Below are 15,917 nucleotides of genomic sequence, written 5' to 3' on the forward strand. Positions count from 1 at the left end.
ACTCTCTTGAAGAGAAAGAAGTGGTAGAGAGGAGGTAAAAATCTCGGAGACAAGGCGTTACGGTAGACAGCGCAAACGGTGACGTGAACTGAGGTAAGGAGGTCAATCTTTTCTGCCGGCTGAGCTTTTCCGCATCCAGCCTAGCACGGCCCAGTCTTTGAGGCGTCTTTTAGCTCCCAGCGTTACGCCGGAAAGTCGGCCCCACATGGCTGCGGCTGTCCAATCAGGAGCTTGACTCTTCTGTGATGAGGTAATAAGGCGGTGAGACCAAACTCGGCAATTTGGCCCGTCCTGCCTCTTTGTTTGCTGGACGGCTTCGCCAGGCACGGGTGGCTGGAAAGTGACCCCCTCACAACAGGAACATGCATAATGAGCTTGCATCGCCCGACTTATATTCCCCAGGCCATTACGGAGTACTCTGTACACCTTCTCCTGCTTCAATAGCCACTGTTTGTCCCATGTCACGGGATGTTGAAACAACTTAAGCAGATTCTTTTGAATCCACACATCACAACAATGATGCATCCACACCATTACACACATGCAGATTTTGCTCCATGACTCCAGAGTACGGAGTACTTGCATACATAAATACATGTGCACTTCAACCGGAGCAAGTGGATGTCTCCCTATTTCCCAGTTGTATTGTTATGAACCCTACTGCAGAAGTAACCATGTATTCCATGTTGTGAGGGCATCTCGGTTTATGCAGCCGACACCAAGAAGAAATTAAACTAAAGTGGGCTGAGGTTCTTCGGTATATTGGCGTGGAGCTTCAGCAGCTACTCTGTGTGTAGTTAACTACCACATGACGGAGCTATTCTCACCTCATGGAGCAGGTGGCAAATCAATCACGACAAAAACGTGGCCTGAGGATCTTCGAGGACTTCCAGCTCCGAAAACGCTACCTATGGCTCGCCTGTTGAGTCGTATCGGTGCTTAATAGCGAATTCGACAAACACTCTCTCTGTGTTTTGGGGGGGGGGGGGGGGAACACAAACTCTGGCCATTCGGAAAGGCAGGCATCTGAATCTTCGTGAGAAGGAATGTGTTAGCCCGCAAGACGTTCAGACTAGAGTTCTACGGAGGAGTTCTTCAACGGCACACGCGGGCGCTTCTTCCTGGACGAGCAAGAGCAAATGTCGAGGCGTCATGTTCAATTTAATGTCAATGAACTTGCTCAAGTTGCAGCAAGGCCAGTCGGCGCGAACTGCTGGACAAATATCAAGAGGTGTGCCGATGGCATGTTCAACAAAGCATATATCTTTACACTTGACGATGGCAGGCAGGTAGTTGGCAAAGTTCCTAATTCAAATACCAGAGTACCTCACTCTACTGCTACTAGGGAAGTAGCAACTATTGACTTTGTGAGTTTGGATACCTACTTCAAATGTTCTCCTTTGCCTGATTACTTCAATAAAACACATAATCTGTTGAAGTCTCCGGCACCGACAGTGTATGCGTGAAACTCTCAAACCAATATTGATAATACTGTTCGAGCCGAGTATCTCATTATGGAAAAATTTGATGGAATCAAACTCGGACTTATTTGGCCCTCAAAGACACCAGTAAGATGAAGGTCTTCCTGTAAATCTTTGACCATCAGAGGGCATGGATTGCGATGAAATTTAGTATATTTGGGAGCCTCTACTATATAGATGATGTGGATGGACCATTTGAGCAGCCCCTCTGCGTTGAACAGCCGTCAGTGTGTAAGGGTTGGTCGACTCACTGTTGGCCCAGCCGCAGCCCGAGAATGTTTCGATGAGGAGATAAAGCAAGACGTGTGAAAAATAAAGGAGAAATTCGCAATCGAGCGAACTCACTCTGATGAAGAACGGAAATTTCTCGAGTAAATTTGGCCGTTTGATGATTGAGGTAGGACATGATTGCACACGATGCTTTTCCACAAAAATGGATCTATGGGTAGCATTTCACCAGGTTTTCAACTAGGAGAGCAAGTGATCGCTAGGTTCGGGCTCCGATGCGTTTATCACATACTTGGTAGATGTAATAGCTACTATCAGGGCGAAGGGTATGCGATGGGCCACGCGAGTAGGGCGATGGATTCCAAGCTCCGCTGCATTACCCATCCACACAATCATCCTTGTCATGTGTAAGTGAGACCTTTCTCTGTCTTGTCAGAAGCTCCTGGGAAATAGCTTCATTTTCCTTTTCCACTACTATGATTCAAAAAGACTGCGCTGGGTCATCCTAGCTTGGATGCTTGCATGGCTCTTCAAAGACACAAAGGAGAATGAAATAAAGCTAAAATGAAGGGTGAGCAAGGGATTCTAGGAAAGGCATGATTTGGGACATTCTTGACAGTGGTCCAGTGATTTCTGCACATTTGTATTGAACTCGACGATTCTTCACTTGAAACTTTTCAACTTCCTCACGGCTATACTTCAAGATGCAAGCTACATTTTGAAAATTGCAGTTTCCCGGTCTAACCCTAGATCGACCAGAATTGCATCTTGCTACTAATAGGTCCAAGGTGGTTAAAGCAGCCTGCCTCCAGTGCTTCTCCAGGACTTGTTGCTGCCAAATCGATATTTTGGGGAGAGCTCATATAAATCCCTTTAGGCTATTAAGAGGCAATAATCCTTTCACATCATCCTGTCGCACATGATGGGAGGATATGAGCAGGGAATGATTAGAGGAGCATTCCTTTGACCCAATAAACCATGATCTGATCATCCTATTCATTGATGGTACGGAATAGGTAGTAATGATCTTGATGTCTGATCCACTGCATGGCTTGCATGTGAATCCTGAACCCAGAAATCCCATTTCACATGCGCCAGAGTCAAAAGTGTTAGAGTTCAATGGGCCAATGCGGGAATAAACCAATGGGACAACAGGCAATCGTGAGTTAGCTCATGGAACTAAGACAAAAGTCATCGATGCACGGGATGGCACCCAGCAGTTCTGCCCGCTGAATGAAGCCGCGATATCTCGCAACTGTAGGATGAAGTAGGCCAAACAGGGGACAGCGAAGCTACCGTTTCGATAGCCGGACCTCAGGGAATTTTCTCTCCCTGGGCTGATCACGGAGTACTTCCTACCCCAGACCAGACACAAGAAACAAAGGGCTAAGAGATTGTACCGCGGTTGAATGTCATCATGGTGGGCTGCAACTCAGCTGGTGTGATTGGCCCAGGCAGACGCTCCGAAACCCGGGGTGAATTGCGCTTGTATCCATTCGCCGGCGATGATGGAATTACGTGCGCTCCCAGTGGCCAGAACGGGCGGCGGTGGCCAGCAGAATCGGAGTGGGCTGTAACTTTACGGGCCCGTTTCGCTGTGTGGAGATACCTCGGCCGAGATGGAGGCCCGCTGGGTCGTTACGGAGTACCTCGAACTGCGGGAGAGCTAAATCAAGGCCACCCTCTTCCTCTTCCTCTTCTTAACTGCCCGTTCCTGTCGTCTTTCACTGCTTCGTTCTCCCCCCGATCTCTTCCTCTCCCTGGTTGTGCTATCTACGTTTACTGCAATAGACCTTTTACATTCCCTATCATCAGCCATGGCCACTCCACAGAGAGTTATCGTCGTCGGGGGTGGACGTACGTCTTTTCCCTCTCTGCGGGCTGTTTCCGCTTCACATGTCGAGCAAAGAGCTGACCCATTTTGAACACAGTGTCCGGTTTGAGTGCTGCTCATACAGTCTACCTAAATGGCGGCAACGTACTCGTCCTCGATAAGCAGAGTGAGTGCCTTTCCGACTGTGCTTGCTTTTAATCCGAGACGTGTTGCTGACCCGGCTCCCCCCGCAGGTTTCTTCGGTGGCAACTCCACGAAAGCCACCTCCGGTATCAACGGAGCCCTCACGAGAACACAGATCGAACTTGGCATTGGCGACAGTGTCAAGCAGTTCTACGAAGACACCCTGAAGTCCGCCAGAGACAAGGCTCGCCCAGATCTCATCAAGGTTCTCACATACAAGTCCGCTGCGGCCGTCGAATGGCTCCAGGACGTCTTCGACCTCGACTTGACCCTCGTATCCCGCCTTGGGTAAGTTCTTGTACAATTCGCCTCAGGCTGCTTACATATTTTACTAACGGGAGGATAGTGGCCACTCATTCCCCCGTACCCACCGTGGTCACGATGCCAAATTCCCTGGAATGGCGATCACATATGCGCTCATGCAGAAATTGGAAGAACTCACGGAGAAGGAGCCCAACCGTGTACAAGTGCTGAAGAAGGCACGAGTTACCGGAATCAACAGGGAGGGTAACAAGGTCACCGGTGTCACCTACGAGTACAACGGCGAGTCCCACTCCGCCGACGGTGTTGTCGTCCTGGCCACCGGTGGATATGCCGCCGATTTCACAGAAAACTCTCTCCTAAAGAAATGGCGACCAGACACTTTCAACCTCTCCAGCACAAACGGCGTTCACGCCACTGGTGATGGACACAAGATGTTGATGGCGATTGGTGCCAATGATATTGATATGGACAAGGTCCAGGTTCACCCAACTGGTCTTGTCGATCCCAAGGATCCTACTTCCAAATGGAAGTTCTTGGCTGCTGAAGGTACGTTGTATTCAAATAGCTCTCTGTGGATAAGGCTAACCGTGCTATAGCTCTTCGTGGTGAGGGTGGTCTCTTGCTCAACAAAGACGGCCAGCGGTTCGCTGATGAACTGGGTCATCGTGATTACGTCTCCGGCGAGATGTGGAAGGAGAAGGAGAAAGGAAAATGGCCTATCCGTCTTATTCTCAACAGCAAAGCTTCCAACGTCCTTGACTTCCACACCCGCCACTATTCTGGCCGTGGTTTGATGAAGAAGATGACCGGAAAGGAACTTGCGAGAGAGATTGGCTGTGGAGAAGCCGCATTGAAGAAGACCTTCGATGACTACAACCAGATTGCCGAAGGCAAGAAGAAGGATCCATTTGGCAAGAAATACTTCCACAACTTGCCCTTCTCCGTTGATGACACATTCCACGTTGCTGTGATGGAGCCCGTTCTTCACTTTACCATGGGTGGTATTGAGATCAACGACAAGGCTCAAGTCCTCAACAAGGAAGGCAAGCCATTCGATGGCTTGTTTGTCTGTGGTGAGCTTGCAGGTGGTGTCCACGGAGCTAATCGTCTCGGTGGCTCTTCTCTCCTCGGCTGTGTCGTCTACGGCCGTGTTGCCGGTGACTCGGCTAGCGAATATCTCTTCCAGCAGGTGCTTTCCAACCCTGGTGCCACTGCTCAGTCTCGCTTGAACCAAATCTCCCTCCACATTGACCCTTCGCAGCCTGGTAAGATTTCTGTCGAGTGGACTGCTCCTGGCGACGGCAAGGGCCAGGGCCAGGTTCAGGCCCAAATCTCCGCCCCAAAGGCCGATGCATCAGCGACTCCCGCCCCCGCCGCGGCATCCACGCCTGCTGAAGCAGATATCTCCGATTTCAAAGTCCCAGAGAAGGAATTCACCATGGAAGAAGTCGCTAAACACAACAAAAAAGACGACCTCTGGATCGTCGTCAAGGGTGTCGTGATGGATGTTTCCAACTGGCTTGACGAGCATCCTGGTGGTGCTCAGGCTCTGTTCAGCCATATGGGCAAAGATGCTACCGAAGGTACGCTAAACCTGTGAAACCAATTCTGCTAATTGCGCGTTGGCCATGCTGACTTAATCCTCAGAGTTCGAGATGCTCCATGACGATGAAGTCATTCCCAAATATGCCTCTCAGATCGTTATCGGACGTGTAAAGGGACAGACCCCAAGCTTGAAGTTTTAGAACAAATCGCCCTCCTGACTCTCCATAGACGACCACCTCCCCTCCCTTCTTTATCCGACCAGACTGGGATTTCTTTCTGCCTAATTTTCCATTTTCCTATTTCGGACATGCGTGTATTATCCCACAATAACGGAATTTGTTTTTTACTCTTTTTAGTTACGATATTGCATTGTATAGCCTTTTTTTCCTTGGGGCGGCTTCTCTTGGTGTAAACAGCCTTTTGTTTCTAAGAATTTATCTCTCGATTTTGTTCGAAATTTACTGGGTATATCTAGTCTACTGTACAGTAGCTGCATTAACAACCCGTAGCCATCGGGGGGCATTGATATATACATATAAAATCCAGTTAGAACACCCGGCCCGTATGTGCGCAATTTATATACATCTCTAGATATCGACCAAAGCGAGCAAAAAGATAATTTATGTATCCGGTCAAGTTCCAACAGGACTCTTTTTCTCTCTCAGATGCGCCAAGATCATCCCCAGCCTTCTCACAGCCGGGCCTCCATACACACCGCCGTCGCCAGTACCCGGGTCTGCACCTTTTTCCCTCCGCTCCTCAACCTCCCTCCTAGCTTCTTCGGTGTATGTCTTCAGCGCACCGCCCCAGACGGCGTCTGTATATGAAACGTCGAGGTCCAGCCACTCGGAGACTGTGGGGATGGACGAAAGTTCCTCTGGAGGGAGGGAGAGGAGAGATTGGATCTCGGGGAGAAGGGAGACTGGCGGGAGCGGTTCTGTGCGCAACGCAGGAGATATGAATGTGGAGTCGGGGATGGGGGCGAGGGTTGGGGATGGAGGGACGGAGGAAGGGGTTAAGGGGTCGAAGGATGGATCTGAAAGGAGGGAGAGGACGGCTGAGCCGTCGGTTGTTTCGGTTGCCGGGTGGGAATTTGGGTTAGCCTGGGAGGGATGAGACCAAGCTGACTCAAAAGCGACTGAGGACGGGAAGTGCTGGAGAGGTGGTGGGTTTGTGTCTTCGGCGATAAGCTTGCCTTTGCCCTTTCCGATATTGTCTTCTGGTGAGAATAAAAACTCCTCCCGATTCAATTGTCCTTCGAATGACCTTAGCAGATCGGCATTTTCCTGGTCGGTTGTTGCAGATGTCAAATTCGACCGGAACGACTCAGATCGTAGACTGGAGCCACCGATCGGGTGTATGGCCGAGGTTGAAGGTGCGCTTCGTCCGCCGGCGGATCGCAGTGAATCGTTTATCACGCCATGACTGGATTGTTGACCGGCAAACGGACCACCCTGTGAAGAACCAGGTTTCCCGGAATTGGCCAAGCTCCCAGAAAGGCCTGATGCGAGGCTGTCGCTCAAGGAGGGTGATCGGGTGTTGAGAAAGGTGTTTTGAAGGAGGCCGGAGGCAGAGAATTGAATCCGGTCAGCAAGGGACTTCCCCGCGGGGGCTGGTTGGGCGGGAGAATTATTATCTGAATCAGAAATCACAGATTTTGGAGGGATATCCTGGTTACTCCCTCTCTCGTCCGGTGGCACAGGCCGTTTTCCATCCATTGTTCGAGTCGGTGGAATGCTTGTTCCCCCCGGCAAAATCACTGTTAACTAGTATCTATGATAGATGCCAGAAGCTCATCTCACGGCATTTTCCGATTCCTGAAATTAACCCAGGCTCGAAGAGAACGCGATGACAGGGAGAACAATCACCGCAGCGATGTGAAATTTTCGGGTCTGATGATGCCTGCGTACGGTTTGCCTCGACTGCGGGCTGTCAAGGATGGAATGGATGGTCTTGGTAGGGCTGGAGTCGCTGCATGTGAAGATTGACCTCAAGAAGCGGGCGATCGTCGGCCGGTACCTGCTGGCTACTAGTTAACTAAGATCAGTGAGTTTAGTTAGATAAGCGCCCTTGTTAAAGCAGCCTTGCAAGTTGTGTATCATCGCTGGGAGACGTCGCAGGCGGAAGAAGCTCTCAAGCAATGGAGCAGTTCACTGAATATCTCCATAACACACCCTGCTGCTTTGGACAAACTGTGCGGTCATCACTGAGAAATGCACATTTAGTATTTAATGCGTGAGAACTACAGTGTAGCTCGCACAGGGAGAGGTATGTACCTCTATAAGTAGCTTGTTGGTGCATGACTTCTCACATTTTTCCCTTTTTTTTAACGATTTTTTTTTTCTCAATTTTGCCCACTCTGTCAGCAAGAGAAGGGCATTTACCTAGAAGTCGACTTTCTCTGCTTTCTGTTGCGAACCGACAGCTTTGTTGTTGTCTGGTGCTCTGCAGCTTGTTACATCACAGAGTTGTGACCAGGTTTGGCGCTTCCCTCTCTCTCTGCCTCTCCTCGTCTGCTTCCAGCGACGGGATCCGCACTTGTTTTCTTTCCCCCCCAAACCGGCACCTCTCCCCTCCATCGATCCCAGAGTACCAACACCACCACCACCACCACCGCCGCCGCCGCCGCCATCGCCGGAGCATCACCATACACTCCACTCCCCTCCTCAATCCTGATTTCTTTTTCTCCTCTTTTCAGTATCTTCTGTGGCTCTTTTTCCCGTTTTCTGCTTCCTTCTCAGCATCGCGTGCCTTGTCTTTTTTTTTCCTCTCCCATCCTCCTCCTTCTACAGCCGTCATCATCCTTTCTATTTCTTAGCTTCAGATTTCAGCAAAATCCCATCCCACTGCTCCTCTGCCGACGAAACCTCTCCCTTCTTCATTACCTGTAAGTTAGAAAAATGCATTCTTAAAACGCGACCTTCTCCTGCTACTCTGGTCACCATCCCGTCACTATCCCGTCACTTGTCTTGGAAGCTTCCCGTCACCTCCATATCCTGATGTGAGCTGGTTGTCAAGTGTCCAATTACCCACATCACATCACTCACTTATAACAATAACCTCCCTCTCCTCCTCTCTTCTATTGGAGCCCTACTTTCTAACTTGTGCTTAAGCTAATACTGTCGGCGCACGCAGCATTCATCTTCAGACCGAACTCCTTCAGACCGAACCACCTCAGATCGAAATCACTTGAGACCGAAGTACATCAACTGAACCCTCCTACCTTTGGTTTGTAGAACGTATCCCACCTTATATAATTCCTTATAAATCCCACATCTTCTCACCGTGTGGAAAAGTTTCTGCTTTGCAGCTGTCCCCTACAGTTTCAAGCACACCATCCACTCTTGCGGTGGGATCTTTAATCAAGTTTGCCTGCTTCATCTTGCTACCTAAAGGTCAGGTAGCGGCTAGGAAAGATGGTTGACGGGGATCCAGGTTCGCCAACCTGGAAGTTTACACAGTACGTCTTGAATTCTGCTGGCAGAGCCTGTATCGCAGCACACAGCAATGCTTCTGTGGCAGCTCTGTCTGGCTATGCTGTGAGACCCGCCACTGATTGTTAACTAGATGTTTTGGAGACAAGGGCGACGTTGAAGATATCACTGAAGGTATACAAACGCCCATCGCGCATTGAATCACATTGTTGCTATTACTCCATTTGTCACTCCTCGCTTATATTTCTTTTACCTTGCCTATAGCCGATATCATTTCCACCGTCGAGTTCGATCATACGGGTAACTATTTGGCGACTGGCGACAAGGGAGGTCGAGTGGTTCTTTTCGAGAGGAATGAAACTGTATGCGTTCCCCACGCCTACGTTGTCGTTTCGGGGTTGAATAGGGTGACTGACGTTGCTGGTCTAGAAAAAAACATGCGAATACAAGTTCCATACCGAATTTCAGTCGCACGAGCCGGAATTCGATTACCTCAAGTCCTTAGAGATCGAAGAGAAGATCAACAAAATAAAATGGTGCAGACGGCAAAATGCTTCTCATTTCCTCCTTTCGACGAACGACAAGACTATAAAGCTGTGGAAGGTGTTTGACAAGTCGCTCAAGGTGGTTGCAGAGAATAACCTCTCCCATGACCTTACCCCAGGCAGCGCTGTTGGTGGAGGGGGTATCCCGCGACCACCGCACATTTCATTCAAGGACGCATCGGCCCTCAAGTTACCCCGTATGACGCACCATGATACCGTAGTTGCGGCAGTCCCACGGCGTATCTACGCTAATGCACATGCCTATCACATTAATTCCATATCGGTCAACAGCGATGGGGAGACATTCATCAGCAGCGACGATCTACGTATCAACTTGTGGAATTTGAATATCCAAGACCAGAGTTTCAACATTGTCGATATCAAGCCAGCGAATATGGAAGAATTGACTGAGGTTATAACTGCTGCAGAGTTCCACCCTATCAGCTGCAACTGGTTCATGTATGCTAGTTCCAAGGGAACGATCAAGTTGGCCGATATGCGGCAGCGCGCTTTGTGCGATGAGCATGCAAAACGTACGTACTCTTCTAACCACCTTGGAATATTGTTTATCTTTCTATGCCAATGGAATACACCTGTGCTCACATTTGATTTTGTTCACCCGCAGAATTTGAACAAGAAGAAGATGTGTCTTCTCGATCTTTCTTTTCTGAAATCATCTCTTCCATCTCTGATGTTCGGTTCTCTCACGACGGCCGCTATATCGTTTCCCGCGACTACCTCACTGTGAAGATCTGGGATGTAAACATGGAACGTCAACCTGTTAAGACAATTCCGATCCACGAGCATCTACGCCCGAGGCTCTGCGACACGTACGAAAATGATAGTATCTTTGACAAATTTGAAGTAGTCTTCTCCGGCGATGCCAATAATGTGATGACTGGAAGTTACAACAACAACTTCATGATTTATCCAACAGACCCAAGCCAGGAGACCGAGGTTGTCCTCCAGGCTGATAAGACCGCGTTCAAAGCGAAGAAGGTGGGCGTTCCAACTCCCATTAACTCTTCGATTTCGACAAATGCTGGTAAGAAGGGTGGATCAAGAGCCGGCAGTCCTGCTGGAATTGGAGGACGCATGCGTAAAGAGACAGATGCAGATCAAATTGATTTTAACAAGAAGATTCTGCACATGAGTTGGCATCCATTTGAGGATAGCATTGCTATCGCTGCAACAAACAATGTAAGTTCCCATTCCAACAACCATCACTGCTATTTCACATTCAAGATGCTAACTCCTGCGCCGTTCACAGTTATTTGTATTCTCAGCTTTGTGAAGCATGCAAAGCACATATTGTATCTAAGCCAACTTTACAAAATCGCAGCCCTCCGGAAATGCCATGGTATCCCCTCTTCTTCACATGCATATTCATTGAACCCAAAACTCCCTCTACTCTGCCTCTCATTTCAATCAGATCCGCATTGTGGCCATGGAATAGGAGCATGCGCGCATTGGTTTAAGAGAGGAAAAATAAAAAATTTCTTGCATAGATAGCCATGTTGCTTTGTACCCTAACACATGCGCCTACACTTACTCTTGCCTTTTCTTTTTTTTTACAATTCAAGGGCCATTTTGCAACGGACGGTTGAAGATAAATAGCTTGATTGGCGCCGGAAATTGTGCATAATCGCTTGGACGGGGATTTCGGAGAGATTGAAAAGGAGACAAAAACAATACTGGGGATGTTCTTAAGGGCAGATCAAGAATGGATTGGTTCCTTGGATATTGACAGATGCCGAAGGGTCAACTAGTTCGAAAGGTTTGACAGAGGCTGATAAGGCATGGATGGGTGGATTGATGGATCGATAGCGGGAAACTAATGAATACACCCCTCCTCTGATTGAGGAGTCCCTCTTGCCCCTATTTCATGGCCTTTGGAAAAAAATTTTAAGTTAGCTGCTTTATTACCGGTTAATTGGGATTGTGATAGGCAGTTTAAGAAGCTAGACTGTGTTCCTTAAATACAATCTAGGCTTCAACAGTGGAAATCTATGATATCATCTATATTCATTTGTCAAACCCCACGCAGATTTGTCGATCTCGTCGTCTTGATACTTTTAGCCCTTCTGAAGACTGAAGATAGTCCCTGACATCAACCCTTTCACCGTCCATATGTGGTTGTTTATAGCCATGAAAAGTAAAAGAATGGTTAGCGCTGTAGACCAGACATCGAAAGCGGGAGATTTCATGATCTTGCCGAGCATAATGGCTGCGTTTGTGTAGACTCCCTATTTTGTTTTTCTCTTAGCATGGCCTTCATTCAATCTTTAGATTGTGAAATGCAGACTAGATGCGACAGGATAACAATAGTTAGTTACTAACCCATGGAAAGACAAGCGACCAAGCGCCCAGTGTGAAGCTTGTCGCTCTCAAACCACCCGACTGCGCGAGAAGAGAATGCACGATGCTTATGATGGATAATGCCCACCAGAATGTGCCGAAGCCCCAGGATAGCAGGCCCGCGAATTGGCTGGTGACTCCCACCGTGGGCGCGGAGTTTGCGGTGAGGAATGTGCCCCGGTCATACGACGCGAAGCTTCCTCGCTGGACGACCTGGCCTAGCATTTGCAACGCGAAGCTTGCCTGGCCGAAGGGTCCGCAAAGGATCATGGTTTGATAGATCTCTTTCGTTGCCGGGAATGCTCGGTCGAATAGTCGAGCAAGGTAGATCGTTTCTAAACAGACAGCGAGAGGTAATCCGATCCCGATCTCTAGGTAGGAGACGATGATCATGGGCACTTGTAGCCGTGCGCTGATCGCACCATATCGGCAAATCACTCCCGCTCCGGCGGCGGATGTCAATGCAGCGATGAGCGGTAACAGAGTCGCCGGAGGAACACCTTTGATCCCGGGCGGCTGAACCTGAACGTAGATGTAGGGTATACCCAGGACAGCGAGCACGGCGAGAGCGGTGTTGATCCACCACAGGACGAAGGCGACAATTCCCCAGGCAGAGCCCCATTCTCTTACCACAGTCAATGCAACCATTTGTATGATCGACGTGAAGGCGATTGAAATGCTCGCCAGGCACGACGTTTCCAGGATGCTATGTCGTAATTGGTACGCGACATGTCGGGGATAGAGCAGGATGCGGAGGACGTATAAACCCAGACATGAACCAAGCAAGACAATCGTGTAAACCCAGACGATCTTGGATATTATTTCCAGCCCGCGGAATTGGTAAGGAAGTTGGTGGAGGATTACGGCGATGATGCCCATGCCTTGCGGGACGAGGAACCATTGTGACGAGAACATGAAGAGGGCATATGCCAGCCCAGAAGTAGGGCGACGAGGCTGGCTGCGCTGAGGAGGTTCGAGGGGATCGAAGGCTCTGCGAGTGGTGCCATTATGTGCCTCTCTCGTCCCTGAGACGTTTTGTCGTTGGCGGGGAACGTGGTTCTGCATCCTCAGGGTGTTAGGAGGAGGTCAATTGAGTTGGAAATTGACCTGGATCACATCATGAGCGGCTACTTCAGATGCGCAGCGCGTTACATTCATTCCGTCCATCCTGCAAAGAGGAGAAATCATCCTTAACTACTGCGTATACGGGCGATGAGCAATGCCCTCACTGCTGGGCATGCATGGTGGTACAGCAGCAAGCCGTTTTTGTCTGACGTCAGGCTGGACGACCCTCTTCTTTCGCCACACCCCACGTTAGTCAATGGACTACGGAGTACTCCGTAGTTAGTTAGTCATTACAGGTAGATCCCCGCTATAGCGAACCCCCATACAACGAATTCCCCTATATAACGGATGAAATCTCTTCCCAAATTTGAATCTCCCTACTCCGTACAAAATTCGTTAATCCCCGATAAACTGAAATTCGCTAACTATTTTGAATATTTTATAGGCAATTCATTATAACAAGACCCAATGCCACACCAAACTGCTATTCTAATTGAGTGAAAGAAGGCCCTCCAGGCTCACAAGCTGCAGTATTCAAGCCTCAGCAACAAGGCTTTGAAGCAGTGGTTTGAGCAACACTATAATCAAACCATTGCTCTATCCTCTGTCTCCGAGATTCTATCGTCATGTTATGATTATCTTGATCAGACTGCCTGCCGCTCAGAGCAGAAGTGCTACTGTTGCGAGCACTGGCCTGAGCTTGAAACAGCTCTTTACATGTGGATTCAACAGGCGGAGAACCACATCCCTATCTCAGGAGAGATGATTCAGCATAAAGCAGAGTTCTTTTGGAAGAATCTGTCAGTCTACAAAGACTGTGAGATGCCAGCATTCAGCAATGGTTGGCTTCACCGATTTCAGTCCCACCGATTACGCCTTCGGAGGCTCTAGATCTAGTTAAACGGCTCCGGCTGTACGAAGAGCAGCAAGATCAGGGAGATCAACAGCTAATTTGGCAGCTCAACAGCTACGAGAGCAAAATAGCAGCAAGAAGGCTTCAAACTCAGCAGCAGCAAGATATTCGTGCCTATTTTCAACGCGCACCCCCTATATAGCGAATTCCCCTATATAACGAATCGAACAAGCTTCCAAATTTAAATCGCTATAGCGGGGATCTACTGTACTCCGTAGAGACAGTTCCATCGGTTAGGCCGCAATTCTCCAAGAAATATGGAACTAGGCCAGCTAGTAAAGCCCTGCGAAATTCCACCGGGCTAAGCAAATGTTCTCCAGTCTCTGAATTACTTGATTCCTGGCCTACAAGACATCTTAGACGCGCCCTCTGTGTGAAGCGTGTGCCTCTTGCTACAAGAATACAAGAAATGGTATAGCGTACAGATACTTTTTACACCACCGTGCAATGGATCTCTGCTGATGAATGAGACTCTACGGGAGCCAGTGCCTTTTCACTCCAGAGGGATACTTAGTCATTTCATTCATTATGTCATTACGAAGTAACTGGGTCCTGTGCCCAGGTGTGAGAGAGAAACACCTTGTTCCATCTTCAAGAATCTACATGGGTTCAGGCCATTCAGTGGACCATCTGTGCCGCTGCAAATTCCTGCATTGTAGAAAGCGGTTAGTGTTAAGTAGCTCAAAGGGATATCCAAAATAGACTTACAGGGAACTCGTCCATGATGGAGGCGGCGACTTTTTCCACTTCATCCGTCAAATGTTGCACGCCAGCGTCCCATATCCTTAAGCTCCTCCCCTCCGTGTCCGTAGGCCCAACGCCATCTACTCCTGACTTAAAGTAGATGACACCCGCGATCTGATCAATATTCCCCTCAAGTCGACCCTGTTCTACCATTCGGGCAGCGTATACCTCCGCCCTCTCGCCAGCGCTCATATCTCCGCTCGCTTCGAGGCCAAGAATGGACGCTAAACTATCCACATGGATATTTTCATATAGCCGACTTGCCGCGAGCAGATTATGCTCGATAACCGCCTTGTCAAGAACGGTTGACCCATCCGCTGTCTGTGCAAGCTGGTGAGGAGCCAATTTTATCGAAAAAGCTTTCACTTCTTCCGGGGTAAGGAGATGATCCCTGAATATCTTCTCTAGGATGCTGTGTTCCTCTAGTGAGGAGGATCGATCATCCTTGGAGAGTCGCGAAAGCATGCGTGATCTTTGAGGTCCTGCTGGTGCCAGCACCGCGCAGACTATAGCCGCAGATAACGCGTGAAGTCGATCCCCTTCATCCACACCAGTGGCCAAACTAACATTGAGATACTCCTGGCTGGCATCGAGAAAGCGTCTTCGGGCGTCGAGAATTCGTGCTTGTGATAGCTGGAAATGGAGCTTCAATTCCTGATCTTGAATCTTTGATGGTAAATTCTTTATCTTGTTCAGGAATCCTTCAGCACTTGTAGGGTCATCTTCTTCAAGGTATAGTCTGACAATTCGTATCCACATGCGCATCTTATCTTCATCCGATATTAAACGCTGCGAGCTATCCAGATGAATTCCTTGAAGGACCCTGGCAGCAGCTAGATATTCATCTTGCGACTCGTATGCATCCGCAAGTATTCCACGTATCGAGGAGTCTTGTTCTTCCACCGATGTTGATCGGCTCTGAAGAGCGTGGATGGCGTGTTGACCGACATTGATCTGGACGTCTGCGGGGAGCGTGCGGAGGGCATTTATAAAGGCATCGAGAAGAGGGCGAGAGGCGATTATGCTCACATTTTCGCTCAATATGGATCCTAGGAAGGCGATAAGGTCTTGCGATATGGTGGTGGGGCTGGATGAGGATACTATCTGGGAGAGGAGTTCATTGTACCGTACTGCTTTGGCCTGTTGGTTTGATGTTGCATCAATTGCTGCGAGGGCAGACGTGACTTCAGCCGAAGCCATGATCGCAGTGAACTAGCACACTATCGGATCAAAATTACAACCTCATACAACCACCTAAATTAGGATGTCAGTGTACCGGGCCAAACAGAGCTTCAACAAACAAAAAACATAGGCTCCCCCTCA

At 49.0% G+C, this 15,917-nt stretch overlaps 7 protein-coding genes across 7 annotated transcripts; 3 read left to right on the forward strand and 4 right to left on the reverse strand.

The window, feature by feature from the left end:
• Positions 1–102: 102 nt before the first annotated feature.
• CIMG_13174 (uncharacterized protein) lies at positions 103–559 on the reverse strand (the record flags this gene model as incomplete). Its single annotated transcript, XM_001241558.2, has 2 exons — positions 103–447; positions 542–559. The coding sequence occupies 2 exons, from the start codon at positions 557–559 to the stop codon at positions 103–105; spliced, it is 363 nt and encodes a 120-aa protein (XP_001241559.2).
• Positions 560–1,139: 580 nt separating this feature from the next.
• Positions 1,140–2,505, forward strand: CIMG_13175 (uncharacterized protein; the record flags this gene model as incomplete). The annotated part of the gene is made up of 7 exons (XM_001241557.2): positions 1,140–1,367; positions 1,456–1,568; positions 1,633–1,704; positions 1,800–1,878; positions 2,028–2,116; positions 2,299–2,335; positions 2,491–2,505. 7 exons carry the CDS (start codon positions 1,140–1,142, stop codon positions 2,503–2,505), a joined length of 633 nt encoding a protein of 210 aa, XP_001241558.2.
• A 919-nt stretch (positions 2,506–3,424) lies between these two features.
• Positions 3,425–6,011, forward strand: CIMG_08720 (flavocytochrome c). Its single transcript, XM_001241556.2, has 6 exons — positions 3,425–3,566; positions 3,641–3,709; positions 3,777–4,014; positions 4,073–4,536; positions 4,587–5,573; positions 5,638–6,011. Exons 1-6 carry the CDS (start codon positions 3,527–3,529, stop codon positions 5,733–5,735), a joined length of 1,896 nt encoding a protein of 631 aa, XP_001241557.1. The 5' UTR covers positions 3,425–3,526; the 3' UTR covers positions 5,736–6,011.
• A 156-nt stretch (positions 6,012–6,167) lies between these two features.
• CIMG_08719 (uncharacterized protein) lies at positions 6,168–7,253 on the reverse strand (the record flags this gene model as incomplete). The annotated part of the gene is made up of 1 exon (XM_001241555.1): positions 6,168–7,253. The coding sequence occupies one exon, from the start codon at positions 7,251–7,253 to the stop codon at positions 6,168–6,170; it is 1,086 nt and encodes a 361-aa protein (XP_001241556.1).
• An 896-nt stretch (positions 7,254–8,149) lies between these two features.
• CIMG_08717 (protein phosphatase PP2A regulatory B subunit) lies at positions 8,150–10,891 on the forward strand. The gene is made up of 7 exons (XM_001241553.2): positions 8,150–8,422; positions 8,671–8,995; positions 9,103–9,143; positions 9,234–9,331; positions 9,399–10,047; positions 10,140–10,714; positions 10,785–10,891. Exons 2-7 carry the CDS (start codon positions 8,952–8,954, stop codon positions 10,806–10,808), a joined length of 1,431 nt encoding a protein of 476 aa, XP_001241554.2. The 5' UTR covers positions 8,150–8,422; positions 8,671–8,951; the 3' UTR covers positions 10,809–10,891.
• A 698-nt stretch (positions 10,892–11,589) lies between these two features.
• CIMG_08716 (malic acid transporter) lies at positions 11,590–12,974 on the reverse strand (the record flags this gene model as incomplete). Its single annotated transcript, XM_001241552.2, has 2 exons — positions 11,855–12,974; positions 11,590–11,760 (listed from the first exon to the last, which is right to left on the reverse strand). The coding sequence occupies exons 1-2, from the start codon at positions 12,935–12,937 to the stop codon at positions 11,590–11,592; spliced, it is 1,254 nt and encodes a 417-aa protein (XP_001241553.2). The 5' UTR covers positions 12,938–12,974.
• Positions 12,975–14,346: 1,372 nt separating this feature from the next.
• Positions 14,347–15,880, reverse strand: CIMG_08714 (COP9 signalosome subunit CsnD). Its single transcript, XM_001241550.2, has 2 exons — positions 14,559–15,880; positions 14,347–14,498 (listed from the first exon to the last, which is right to left on the reverse strand). Exons 1-2 carry the CDS (start codon positions 15,792–15,794, stop codon positions 14,469–14,471), a joined length of 1,266 nt encoding a protein of 421 aa, XP_001241551.2. The 5' UTR covers positions 15,795–15,880; the 3' UTR covers positions 14,347–14,468.
• Between the last annotated feature and the right edge of the window lie 37 nt (positions 15,881–15,917).

Source organism: Coccidioides immitis (genome assembly GCF_000149335.2).
Source record: "Coccidioides immitis RS genomic scaffold supercont3.3, whole genome shotgun sequence".
NCBI lineage: Eukaryota > Fungi > Ascomycota > Eurotiomycetes > Onygenales > Onygenaceae > Coccidioides > Coccidioides immitis.